The sequence below is a fragment of the Cetorhinus maximus genome, chromosome 27 (assembly GCF_964194155.1).
Source record: "Cetorhinus maximus chromosome 27, sCetMax3.hap1.1, whole genome shotgun sequence".
NCBI lineage: Eukaryota > Metazoa > Chordata > Chondrichthyes > Lamniformes > Cetorhinidae > Cetorhinus > Cetorhinus maximus.
Genome location: NC_135905.1, coordinates 10,754,016 through 10,767,319, shown reverse-complemented (window position 1 = coordinate 10,767,319; position 13,304 = coordinate 10,754,016). Strand labels below are relative to the sequence as shown.

Below are 13,304 nucleotides of genomic sequence, written 5' to 3'. Positions count from 1 at the left end.
TGTTACACAGTTATTTTTAACTGCTGTTTTAATTAAAAAATAAACACTGTGAGGTGCAATTATTTGAAATTAAACTCTCGCTGAGTAACTCTGAGTTACATATGTACCCGTATGTAAATATTTACATGGTTGCACCTCCATTCTGATTGAAAGGGGTCAAATTAAAATCAGCTTCATTTGGGAGTTTTACTGAATTTTTTTGTATATGCTGTAATATCAGAATAAACTTGTGTTTCCATTTAATAATGTTAATACACGTCATATTTCCATATCAGAAAAAGGTCGTGCATAAAGTCTGACCCAAATCAAGCATGCACATTTATTTTTTACTGTCGTATTGTACAAAGATTCCAGTCACGTACCTTATCCTCATTTAAGCCAGGACACATCACACTGACGTAAGTTGTTGCAAATTTAAAATTAAAAAGTGAAAATTCTAGAAGTACAGACCATTAGCACTTGATAAAGAGAAAATACTAGAAATGTCATAACCCATTTTTTTCTTTTTACAAATGCTGACTGATCTGCTATTTCCAACATTTTCCATTTTCATTCACACCATATTAATACAGGTAACAATTAATAACAAATAACAAGTTCAAGTACATACTCAAACACAATTTAAATCAGCAGTGTTGTGGTATTGCATCATTGCTCCTGTTGATTGTAATATAATGATACCCTAGCAGATCAAAACCCACTAGCAATAAATGACGATTAGGTTAATACAGGGTGAATCAAGAACAGTCACTTAGCAGACAGAAAAAGACGTCTGAATAAATTCTGAGTTCTAGACAAATATCAGGTTGTTGCAAATAAAAGTCCCAAATGAAGCTGTCACTAAGGGGAATAGAACGTATTTAACTTTGAAGTACGGTATTTGCTGCCAAATATTTTATTTGTGTGGAAACATGTAAACAAGCAGCTCATGAATTTGATGTACAAGGTAAAAGAGACTCTGGGGAGCAGAATCAGATCTTCAAACCAGATTGAAATTATTTTTTCTTTGCTGATCTTTTCTGCAGTGTTTGGACAACTTGTTAGACAAGTTTGTATCCTGTGTGTGTAATTTTTAAGTTAACATTTACAATTGTAGATAATGAAAAAGTGCAATGCTGTTTGTATTCTTGCAGTGTACTGGGGAAGTACACTGATCAGCCATATTGTATTTCTCATTTTGTTAATTAAATATAGACAGATATAAGAGATTATTTTCAAATTGGATTTCAGAGCATCAAGGTGTATCACTTGTACTGGTAATAATGTTTCTCTCTACTTACCTAGAAAGTCATTGATATGGGTATAGTGTATAGGAACATAGATCCACTGAATATTTCTGATTCCAGGATACATCACTGCATGTTCACACACCACAGGCATTACTGACCACCTATCCGTGTTAAATGTTCATTGTAATAATGTGCCTACTGACCAACGTGTTGATTACAATTGTCTTTTGCGTTTTTAGTAAAATTCAACAAACTTCATACTCAAGTTGCATACTACCAATGAATAGCACTTTTTTCCTGACACAGTTTAATTCAGCCTTCAGCACACTGCCTAGGAGCGAGAGGAATATCCTTGCTGAGAGATTTGCTAGTGTTGTTGGCAAGGGTTTAAACTAGATTGGCAGGGGGATGGGAACCTGAGGGCAGATTCAGATCGGACAAATTCAGAGCAGGGAACAGGAGACAGAAAATTAGCGAGTGACTCTGAAAGACAGAAGAAGCAAAGGTTAAAAGGTTTACAGCACAGGAATTTGGCAATGTTAAAAGGTATTTATTTAAATGCAAGGAGCATAGCAAACAAAGCCGATGAGCTGAGGGCACAGATAGACACATGGCAGCATGATATCATTGCTATAACGGAAACTTGCTTAAAGAGGGACAAAAATGGCAGCTCAACATCCTTAGATATAGGGTTTTCAGGCAGGAGAGGGAGCTTAAAAAAAAAAGGTGGAGTGTAGCATTAATGGTTAAAGAATCAATTACAGCTGTGAGGAGGGATAATATACTAAATTAATCATCAAATGAGGCAATATGGGTTGATCTCAGAAATAAAAAGGGGGCAGCTACACCAGTAAAGGCTGGAATCATCCCAGATTTGCATTAAGTGCGTTAACGAGCAGGAAAAAAGATGTTTCACCCGTTGGTTGCAGTGACCTGTTTTTACACTGTATAGTCCCATTCCCGGCGCATCCTGCCGCATTAATTATGCATTCACAGAAACGCTCTGGGCGCAATATTTAAAGCGCACCACAGCGCAGCCTACTTCGTGTCTCCAGACCAGGACTGCTTTAGGCGATAGATGGCCCCAAAAGCAAAGAAGACGGCAGCCCCCAAATTTAGTGACGTTTCTCTGGACACAGTGGAAGGCCGCTGCGATGTCCTCTACCCCTGCTCTGGCCACAGGAGGTCCACCAGAGTCATCAGTCCGGCCTGGGAGGCGGTGGCAGCTGCAGGCAGCACCACTGGAGCACAGAGGAGGTCGGAAGAGGATGAATGCTCTCATCCGTTTAGCCAGGGTAAGTCAACGGCCTTATCACTCTCAACTCTCTCACTCCCAAACCAATCACACATCCACAGGAACAACACCGTTAACCGCCACCCACACCGTCACATTTCCATCAGACTCATATCCTCTGGAGCTCATGTCCGCATTCTGTCCACGCCTCCGCTCACCACACAAACATCTCACACAATGCCATGTGTCCTGTTCACACTCTTTCCACCTGTTTTCATGCAGGAGAAGCTGGGTCACTACAGCAGGGAGAGGTCCCAGACCGGGGGCTGGAGTGGCCCACATTAGGCCCCTCACTCAATTTGAGAGGTATGCCATCGCACTGACTGGTGAGGATGTGGACCGTGCTGGTAGCGACGGTGAGGTTGGCGGTGAACATCCACGTGAGGATCCTGCGCCACATCAGCCTACTCTCATTGCAACTGTGAGTGCTCCCTCTTCTGCTTTTGACTTTGTTGCCAAGCACTAAATATCTCTATTTTGGTTCACAGGGAGCTCTGCCAGGCATTTGACGCCCTCAAACAGCCAGTCCTTCAGCTCCAGGTCCTCCGCTCCAGCCAAGAGGACACCTCCTCCATTGAAGAGCTGGAAATAAGCAACCTGGAAGACCTGTCACAACGCTTATGCACACTCTCCACGAGTACAGAGACACACACCTCGGTGGGACCTAAATTTGGAGTAGGCTTGGGTTCACAATCTGGTGATCGCCGCACAGTTACACGTCCGCAGCAGGAGGAGGCAGGTTCAGTTGACCGCTCTGACACTTGGAGGACTGCTGGGGCGGAGGCATCTGTGAGTGCCGAGTCTGATGACGAGCCTCTGGATTCGGTCTTCCCACCCATCCTGGAGAGTCAGCAGAAGGCGAGGGAACATCATGCAGAGCTGTTGGAAACCCTCAATGATCCAGAGGAGTGTGGCTGCCTGCTCGCTGATGAAGTGATGCCCACATGTGCGCACATGGAGTTCTCCGTAGGAAGGATGGAGGATGCCATGGAGACACTGGTCCAACAGAACGCAGAGATGCACGCAGACCTGCACTCCATCATGGTAGCTTTGGGTGAGTTCCTGCAGTGGCAACGTGAGAGGGAAACGGGGCACCTTGATGTCCCTCCAGGGGTCTGGTTGGGGCCCTCTGTCACCCAAAGGGAGGAGGAGTAGCAGCTGGGCACCCTTGGGTCATCCACTCAGGAATGTCAGAAGCTGTCCACTCCCTCTGAGTCCTCTGTGACCCACTCAACTTCATCCCCTGTCACCGCATAGGGAGCAGCTGGCCCACAGGAGGACAGCCAAAGCAAGCTGGGGCCCTCAAGGCCTTGACTGTCCAGAGGACACGCACCGAAGGCATCAGAGGCAACAGGGCCAACCATTGCACAGGCTGTCTCCACCCCTGCTGTGGATGTCAGGGCAGAACCTAGAAGAAGCGGTAGGCCTAGAAAAGTTAAGAAATTCTGATCACAAGTGGCTGCATGGGTTACCACATTTTGTCACTTTATAATCTGAAAGTACATTCACTTACACTGAATAATGCATAATGTTGTCTTGCAGCTTTATTGACAGGCTTCGTGAGTCCTCCCACTGCATCCACCCCCTTCCAGCACGCAGCTGGACCATGAGTGATTCTGGAGGGAGAAGTGTGTGTGTGACAGGCCCTTTGGGAGCCTCGCGCAAGCACTCTCCCACGTACACGGTGCCTTCACCCATCACACCCATCTCACTGTCCCAAACAATTTCAGTGCTGCCTACTAGGGTTCTCATTCAGTTGTCCATCTGAGCTGACCTGCATGACCGCTCGCCCACTGACCGCACTCCCCATGCAGCACCCGCGCCCGTCCAACATCAGGCTCCGCGCACGTTCGATTTCGACAGCCCATGGTAGTCGTTAAGTTTTGGATCAGCTCCCTCGACCTTTCCCCTCCCACAGTCACCCATGTCCTTTCCCCGCATCACTGACAACCCCCCCCCGCCAGCATCACCTTCCACTTCCCCACTGTCATATGCCAACCCAAACCCTTTTTATTTCCAGAATGTTCAGGTAAATGTGCACGTTCCCACGTTCCTCAGAATCCCACTCCCGTCCACACTGAGCTCCCAAACCTCCTTCGCCCCCAGGGTCCGTGCCTGGCTCAGACTCCCCACCAACCAACCTTGCCATCCCTTGTACCGCTACCGACGTGCCCTCACCCTCACAGGAGTAAAAGTTCTAAATTGGGGAAAGTCAAATTTCACAAAGCTGTGAGGTGCTCTGGTGAAAGTGGACTGGGTGCAGCTACTTGAAGGGAAATCAGTGACAGACCAGTGAGAGACATTCAAAAGCAAGATACTACCGGCACAGTGTAGACATGCCCCCGCAAAGAAAAAGGGAAAATCTAGAGCACCCTGGTTATCTAAAAGCATACAAGGTAAGATCAAGCAGATAAAGAAAGCTTATGACAGCCACAAAAAACTTACCATTGCAGAAAGCCAAGAGGAGTATAGAAAGTACAAGGGTGAAGTAAAAAAGGTAATTAGGAAAGCAAAGAGAGGCTATGAAAAAATATTGGCAGGTAAAATCAAAGAAAACCCAAAGATGTTTTACCGGTGCATTAAGAGCAAGAGAATACTAAGGAAAGGGTCCGGCCTGCAAGAGATGTACAAGGTAACTTGTGCGCTGATGCTGAAGATGTGGTCACAGTTCTCAATGAGTACTTTGTCTCTAACTTCACTAAGGAGAGGGATGATGCAGATATTCTAGTTAAAAAGGAGCGTCCTTTCTTAAATAAGAAGACCAAAACTGTACACAGTACTCCAGAACAAACTAGGAACTATGCTCCGAAGAAGAGTCATACGGACTCTCCACAGATGCTGTTAGACCTGCTGAGTTTTTCCAGCATTTTGTTTTTGTTTCAGATTTCCAGCATTTGCAGTATTTTGCTTTTATCACAGTACTCCAGATGTAGTCTCACCAATGCCCTGTACAACTGTAGTAAAATATCCCCACTTTTATACTTCATTCCCCTTGCAATATATGACAACATTCCATTTGCCTTCCTAATCGCGTACTGTACCTGCATACTAACTTTTTGTGATTCATGTACCAGGATACCTAATGCCAGTGGGCACGGAAAATCCCAGGCAGAGAGGGAGTTGGGTGTGTTTGGTGGCATGAGCGAACAATATGGTGAGAAGGCCATATTGTCATGACCGATGTCGTAAAACCAGTTTGCAATCGTCCGCTCAACCCGTCGATGGCAGACCGCGTTCCCTGCCATCGGACGTCGGGAACCTAATTGTAATACATCAGCATATCATTATAAGGCCAGCTGACCAAACTCATCACTCCCCATGACCCTTCCCCCCTCCCCCCACCCCTTGATGGATTGTCCGCCCACGCAGGTTGGAAAACATGCCGGTGCAGAACATGTCTTGACAACTGTGACGTGCAGAAGTCGGGACTTACTACCAGGTCCTTGCTCATGTCATGGACATCCGAGAGGCAGAAGATGTTGGAGCCCGACAGCAAAGGGATCCTGGAGGAACATCCATGGCATGCTGGGTGGATTCTCATGGGCATGGGTCTGCTGTGAAGCAGTGCACGGAAGTTGGAAACTCACCATTGATGCTCACAACGGATGATGGTCGAGGGGGTGAGAGGGGAAGGTATAGGATCGACTGGGAGAGGAAGAGGCGTTGGGGGGGTTGAGGTTGGGGGGGGAATGAAGGTGTCGGGAGGGTGAGTTTGGGAGGGGGAAATGAAGGTGTCAGAGTGGGGGGTGAGGCTGGAAGGGGGAATGAACGTGTCGGGAGGGGTGAGGTTTGGAGGGGGGAATGAAGGTGTTGTGGATGATGGGGTAATGGGGGAGAAGATGGGAACTGGGGAGGTAGCTATAATAGGGGGTGGCAGGCTTAAGGGAAGGAGTTTGGAGAGGGGAGGGATTTCGGGGGGAGGAAGGAGTGTGGGTGGGGGGAGGAAGGAATGCGGAGAGGGGAGGGAGTCCGGGTGGAGAGAGGAGTCGGGAGTAGGGCAAGGACTAAAGGTGGCGGAAGAAGAGAAGGTGTCTGAGGGAGTCAGGAAGGGGGAAGGAGTAAAGCTGGAGGAAGATATGAGGCTGGAGCAAGGAGTCGGGAGTGGGGGATGGATAAAGGTGGCGGAAGATGTAAGGGTGTCTGAGGGAGTCAGGAAGGGGAGGGACTAAGCAGGGGTGCGGGAGTCCAAGGGTGTGGGAGGACTAAGTGGGAAGGGGTTCCTGGGGGGAAGGAGTCTGGAGGAGAGAAGGGGTTCCAGGAGGGATGGGGTTCCGGGGTGCTGAAGAAGGGGTCTGGAGTAGGGGATGTTCAGGTGATCGTGCAAGGGAGGGGTCTGATGGGTCCAGACTGCCTCCTGTGGAGCAAACTGAGGGTTGGCGTGGTATGAGGAAATGGTGAGAATGACCGAGGGTAAAGTGAGGTGGTGAGGGGTTGACGGTAGCAGTAGAAGGAATGGCAAGGGTGTTTGGTGGGGACTCGGAGTCAGACATGGATCCTGGGGGTGGGAAGGAGGAGGTCAGGGAGGTGAATGTGGATGGGGGTGTTATTTTAAGGAAGGAAGGGAATGTGCACCTTCACCTGGATATCACTGAAGGAAAGGGGTTGTGGCTTGTAGGTCATGGAGATTAGGTGGAAGGTGATGCCGGCGGTCAACTGTAATGGAGGAAAGGAAATGGGTGACTGAGGAGGGGAAAAGACAGGGAAGCTGACGAAAATGCGAATCCAGACCATGCTGTCCAAATCGAAAGTGAAATGACAGTCGTGGTGGGCAAGATCAGTTGCTGCATGGTAGTGTGATCATTGGGTGGACGGAGAGGCCAGTCAGCTCAGATGGACAACTAAAAGCGAACTCCAGGAGACAGCATTCAAAATGTTCAGGACATTGAGGTGAGAATGATAAATGAAGGATCCACCTGCGTGGGAGAGTGCTTACACGAGGCTCGGAAAGGCCCTGCCACATACACACTTCCCCTCCAGAATCACTCGTTGGTCAGCTGCTCCCTTTGACAGAGGACGAGGTTGAGGGGCTCACAAGCAGAGGGTCTCGGAGGGAAGGGACGGCCTCTGAGATTCCTGTGTGGTTGACCCTGAAGTGTCCAGCTGCCACTCCTTTCAGGTGCCCAGGGGGTCCCAGCCTGACTTCTTGAGGGGAAGGAGCACCTGGAGGGACGTCGAGATGTCCCGCTTCCCTCTCGCATTGCCACTGCAGGAACTCACCCATGGCTCCTGCGATTGAGTGCAGATCTGCACACATCTCCACATTTTGTTGGACCGGGGTCTCAATGACATTTGCCATCCTTCCCTTGGAGACCTCCATACACGTGCACTTCTTCAGAGAGCAAGTGGACTCAGTCCTCCAACTCACATCCCACTCTGTTGAAGACTTCCACCAGCTCTGCATGATGTTCCCACACTTTCTGCTGACTCTCCAGGATAAGTTGGAAGGCCAAATCTAGGGGCTCGTCATCTGACTCAGACCTCACAGTTGCCTGATTCCCAGAAGTCTTCTGAGTGCCGGGGAGCTCGCATGAACCTGCCTCCTGCTGCTGCGGACATGTGTTCGTGCGGTGACCAGGAGGTTGTGAACCCGAGCCTGCTCTAGATCTGGGTCCCACCAAGCATGTGTGTCTCTACACTGGTGGAGCATGTGGGTAAGCGCTGTGACGGGTCTTCCAAGCTGCTTATTTCCACCTCTTCACTGGAGGAGGTGTCCTCTTGGCTGGAGATGAGAACGTGGATGGAGCTGAGGGACTGGCTGGCTGAAGGTATCGGTCACAGCAGAGCTCCCTGTGAACCAAAGTAGAGATAAGAAGTGCATGGCAGCAGAGTCAAAAGCAGGAGCGAGAGCACTCATATTTGTGTTAAGAGAGGGATGATGTGCTGCAGGATCCTTATGAGGGTGTTCACCGCTGACCTCACTGTCACCGCAGGCACAGTCCATGTCCTTACCAGTCAGTGCGATGGCATGCTCCTCAAAGTGAGTGTGGAGCCTAATGTGGGCCACTCCACCCCTGGTCTGGGACCTCTCCCTGCTGATGTGAACAGGCTTCTCCTGCATGAAAACAGACAGAGAGAGCGTGAGCAGGAAACATAGCACTGGGTGGTGAGTGACGCCATGGACAGGTTGAGGACACGAGCTCGGGAGTGTATAAGCCTGACGGAAATGTGAGGGTGTGTATGAGAGTTAGTGGTGTTGTCCCTTGAGCTAGGAGATCCTTGTGGATGTGTTATGGGTTTGTGATTGTGAGAGTTGAGAGTGATGAGAAGAATGAATTACCTTGGCAGAGCGGACGAGACCATTCACCTTGTAGCGACACTTGGTGGCTGTCCCCTTTTGCAAGGCATTGGCGCTGACCATCGCTGCCACCACCTGCCAAGCCAGATTAGTAAGGTTTCTGCCCATTCAGCGGCCAGAGTGGGAGTAGAGGACATCGTGGCAAGTCTCCACTGCGTCCAAAAGGCGCTGGAGGGACATGTCATTGAACCTGGAGGCTGCAGTCATTTTGCCTTTCAGGGCCATGTCTTCTTAGCAACAGTCGTGGGCTGGAAGCACTGAGAGGTGTGTGTGCAGCTGGACTTGAAATATGGCAGCCGGGCGTGATGAAGCAGCAAGGTTATGAATGGCGGACAAATTCCACTTGCCATGGAAACAGCGTGTTTCCCGGGAATGCATAATTAATACAGCAGATGTGGGACAATACGGCGTAAAAAGCAGCTATTGCATTTTGCCCGCCCGCTAATGCACTTAGTGAAAATCTAAGACAGTTCCACCCTCTACCGCAGAGTTCTGCAATCTCTTTGCATTTAGATCATATGCTGTTTTTCTGTTCTTCCTGCCAAAATGGACAAGTTCACATTTTTCCACATTTTTCTCCATCTGCCAAATTTTTGCCTGTTCACTTAACCCGTCTTTATCCCTTAGCAGACCCCTTATGCCCTCTCCACGACTTAATTTCCCACCTATTTTTGTGTCATCAGCAAATTTAGTAATTATACATTTGGACCTTTCATCCAAATCATTGATACAGACTGTAAATAGTTGAGGGCCCAGCACTGTACCCTGTAGCACTCCACTCATTACATCTTGTCAACCTGAAAATGACCTATTTGTGCCTACTCTCTATTTCCTGTTTGCTAACCAATCTTCTATCCATGCTAATATGTTACCCCTACACCATGAGCTCTTACTTTGTGTAGTAACCTTTGATGAGGCACCTTGTCAGATGCCTTCTGGAAATCTAAGTACAGCACATCCACAGGTTCCCTTTTATCCACATTGCGAGTTACTTCCTCAAACAACTCTAATTATTCAGTCAAACACGATTCCCCTTTCACAAAACCTTTTGCCCTGATCACCTTGGCATATTGTCTTTCATACAGTTTCACTGCAAGCTTGATGTCAGGCAATTGGTGACACTTTTGAGGAAGCATACGGCTAGTCAGACATTCACATACCTCAGTGGTGCCATCAGATCTGTTGTGCCAGCTTCCTTTGGAAAGAGGAGCCTCTGGGTGCATCAATTATCTGCTAAAGCAGCTTCTAGCCACCTCTGACTACAGATGGGGATGTGAGTATTAAGGATAAGGTTAGTGTTAGGTCAGGTACACACTGGGTCGGCTCAGAGAAACGTTCACAGTCTTCTTTATTCATTCTCGGGATCTGAGCTTCGCTGGCTAGGCCAGCATTTATTGCCCGACCCTAATTGCCCTTGAGAAGGTAGTGATGAGCTGCCTTCTTGAACCGCTGCAGTCCATGTGGTGTAGGTACACCCGCAGTGCTGTTAGGAAGGGAGTTCAAGGATTTTGACCCAGCGACAGTGAAGGAACGGCGATATATTTCCAAGTCAGGATGGTGAGTGACTTGGAGGGGAACTTCCAGGTGGTGGTGTTCCCATCTATCTGCTGCCTTTGTCTTTCTAGATGGTAGTAGTCGTGGGTTTGGAAGGTGCTGTCGAAGGAGCCTTGGTGAATTTCTGCAGTGCATCTTGTAGATGGTACACACTGCTGCTACTGTGCGTCGGTGGTGGAGGGAGTGAATGTTTGTGAATGTGGTGCCAATCAAGCGGGCTGCTTTGTCCTGGATGGTGTCAAGCTTTTTGAGTGTCAGACTTGCCTGATATCCTTTCATAGGTCCTCCTCTTCCAAGTATCTCTGACAGCTACCAGTAATGATGTTGGAGACATCAAAAGCCAACAATTGTCACACGCGCATCCTTTAGAAGTCCTGCATTCCCAAACTTCAGGGTATGACATGTAGGATATCCCTGCACCAGAGTGAGTATTTAAAGGAAGCATCAGCCTATTTGAGGTTGGTGCTTCTTATGCCACAGGTAGTCAGCACAAAAATAAAAATCCCTGTTGATGAGGGAATGGATTGTTCTATACTTGTCTCCCAACTTATGCTGCTACCAAGGACAATTGCCAGTGAAAAATCCTAACTATTAAGTCTGAGGGATAATGAGATCACAGCTGGTACTGCTTTATTGCGGGGTTTTTAAATAAAATATTGATTCCCTGTAACAGACGGTAGATAGCATGACTGAAGGATTATTCAGTCATAATTATTTGTCCTTTTGGTACAAACATAATTAATTAAGGTCATGGAGCATACTAGCAGTTTGTGTTTGCATTGATAGAACAAAAGATGGTCAAAAACAGAAAAAAATCCTCACACAAAATTGAAACTGTGCGGTTATTAAGGGCAGGGTACTGAGTGCTCACCCATCATCCATGTGACCTACCTTGGCTCCCAGTTCAGCCCTGACCCTAAAACTCTCATCCTTGTTTTCAAATCTCTCCACAGCCTCCCCTTCCTATCCCTGTAACCTCCTGCATCCTGAGATCTCTTATGCTTCTCCAATTCTGGCTTCTTGACCATTTCTGATTTTAATCATTCCACCATTGATGGCCATGCCTTCAATTGTCAAGGTCCTAAGCCCTGGAATCCACTCCCTTAATCTATCTACCTCTGTAGCTTTCTTTCCTCCTTTAAGAAGCTCCTTACAGCTACGTGTTTGACCGTATTTGGCCTAATATTTCCTGATATAGTTCGCTGTCAACTTTTGTTTGACAATGCTCATAAAATGCCTTGGGATGTTTTATGATGTTACAGGTGCTATATGAATGCAAGTTGTTGTTCTTGAAGACTTTCATTATCCTCGGCGTTTAGACAACGGTTATCAATAGTCCAGATTTATTTTTGTGATTTGTTGCATCATCTACATTTGTCAATTTATGTTATTGAATTGTAGACAATTAAAGTTATCCATCATGTCTCTTTTGTACTAAATATTGTGTATGTATAAACAAATTGTTGGAATTTAGGGACAAAAAATCAAAAAAGGAACTAAACCAATATGCTATCCAGAAGAACAAATTAACTCAAAGCTAAACCTTGCTGATAGTGAGCTTATACATAAACAAAAGTAGTTGCAAATAAAAGTGTTGTGAAGAAAATACAAATTCCACTGCTGTGAACCATTTTTCCCTAGGTCACCTTCATCTAAAGTGCAGGAACAAACACGTGCTGATTGTAATTTTGTTATTTCTCTTTTCCAACTAGGGTCGCTGCATAAACTTCACCAGAGTAAAAGAAAATGAAACCCCATCTCCTTCATGCAATGCTCCTGTTTCTCACATGCCACCACTTAACAACGAATATATTCCTTTAACCCGTGAACTTCCCAGCCCTCCTGCTTTATCAGCCAAGTCATGTGTGAGCAGTCCACCTCCTGGACCACCGCCATCCCGTGCACCGCCTCCTTCACGACCTCCCCCTCGTCCTGCAGTAAGAACCTGACCTCCCCAGGATTTATGTTGGTAAAAAGAACATTGCGAAGAAGAAAGAAAAGACAAGGCCAAAAAGGAGAATACTACTGGACTTCAAACCAAATATTTATTGAATTTATGGGCTTCCTTGAAAGGGTAAAATCTGTTGCTGTGCAGCAAGTTTCCATCTGGAAAACCCAAATCAGTAGAACCTCTCTCTGGAGTTGATGATAATATCGTGTCCACCTAATGTACTATCCATATGTTTGAATTCTGGATAATTATAAGCTTGATTTCAAGTTATAATAAACCCTGCATTTTTATCTTGTGAAAATTTAATACATAGGTCAGAATTTGCATTGTTTTTGAAGGTTAAAAGTATTGTTTAAAGATCAGTATTTAAAAATCACTAACACCTACTTTTGATGCTCAAGTATGCATTCTGTTGATGGTGATCTGATTGTTTTGATCATCGTTGGGGCCTTGAATTTCCTGTGGACACACAACCCAGAGGTAGCGCCTGAAATTATGCCCATTTCCGAACTGTTTTGCCAACATCAGATTGCGTCCAAATTCCCTGCCAATTTCATTATGTCGAATGAGCGCTAATTGAGTACCACACCATATATTCTTTCTTTTAACTAGAAATTAATGTTTCAACTCATTTAACCATCATTCATGCAGATTAGTTACAACGTATTTAAGAACCTGTAATTGGGAAAGCTTTTCCGTTTGTAATGTCGCTTACAGTGATGTCATGAAAATCCAGTCAAAGAAACAAAAATACAGAGCAGGTCTCAGTGAGAATTTTTATTTTTTTAAAAAGCCCCAAACAAAATCACAATTAAGCACCTGAAAAGTGACTTAATTTCTTGCTGCGCCTGAAAATCTGGTCATAATTTGAAGAAAACCTCTGAGCAAGTGGAACTAAAGGAAACCCACTCATCAGGCTTTTAACTTGGAGGCAAGAGCAGTATTATGTATGGGGAGAGATGCTTTCATAAATTCAATAAT

General features: G+C 46.6%; 1 protein-coding gene across 2 annotated transcripts in view; it reads left to right on the top strand.

Annotated features, from left to right (window-relative positions):
- The window catches only part of antxr1d (ANTXR cell adhesion molecule 1d), a 115,889-nt gene extending 102,834 nt beyond the window's left edge, over nucleotides 1-13,055 (top strand). Inside the window, exon 18 of one of the 2 annotated variants that reach the window (XM_078530704.1) lies at nucleotides 12,085-13,055. In XM_078530704.1, the coding sequence (XP_078386830.1) occupies nucleotides 12,085-12,321 (237 nt within the window). In that variant the 3' untranslated portion in view covers nucleotides 12,322-13,055. The remainder of the gene's footprint in view (nucleotides 1-12,084) is intronic. The other variant, XM_078530705.1, reaches the window with a different exon arrangement.
- The last annotated feature ends 249 nt before the right edge of the window (nucleotides 13,056-13,304 follow it).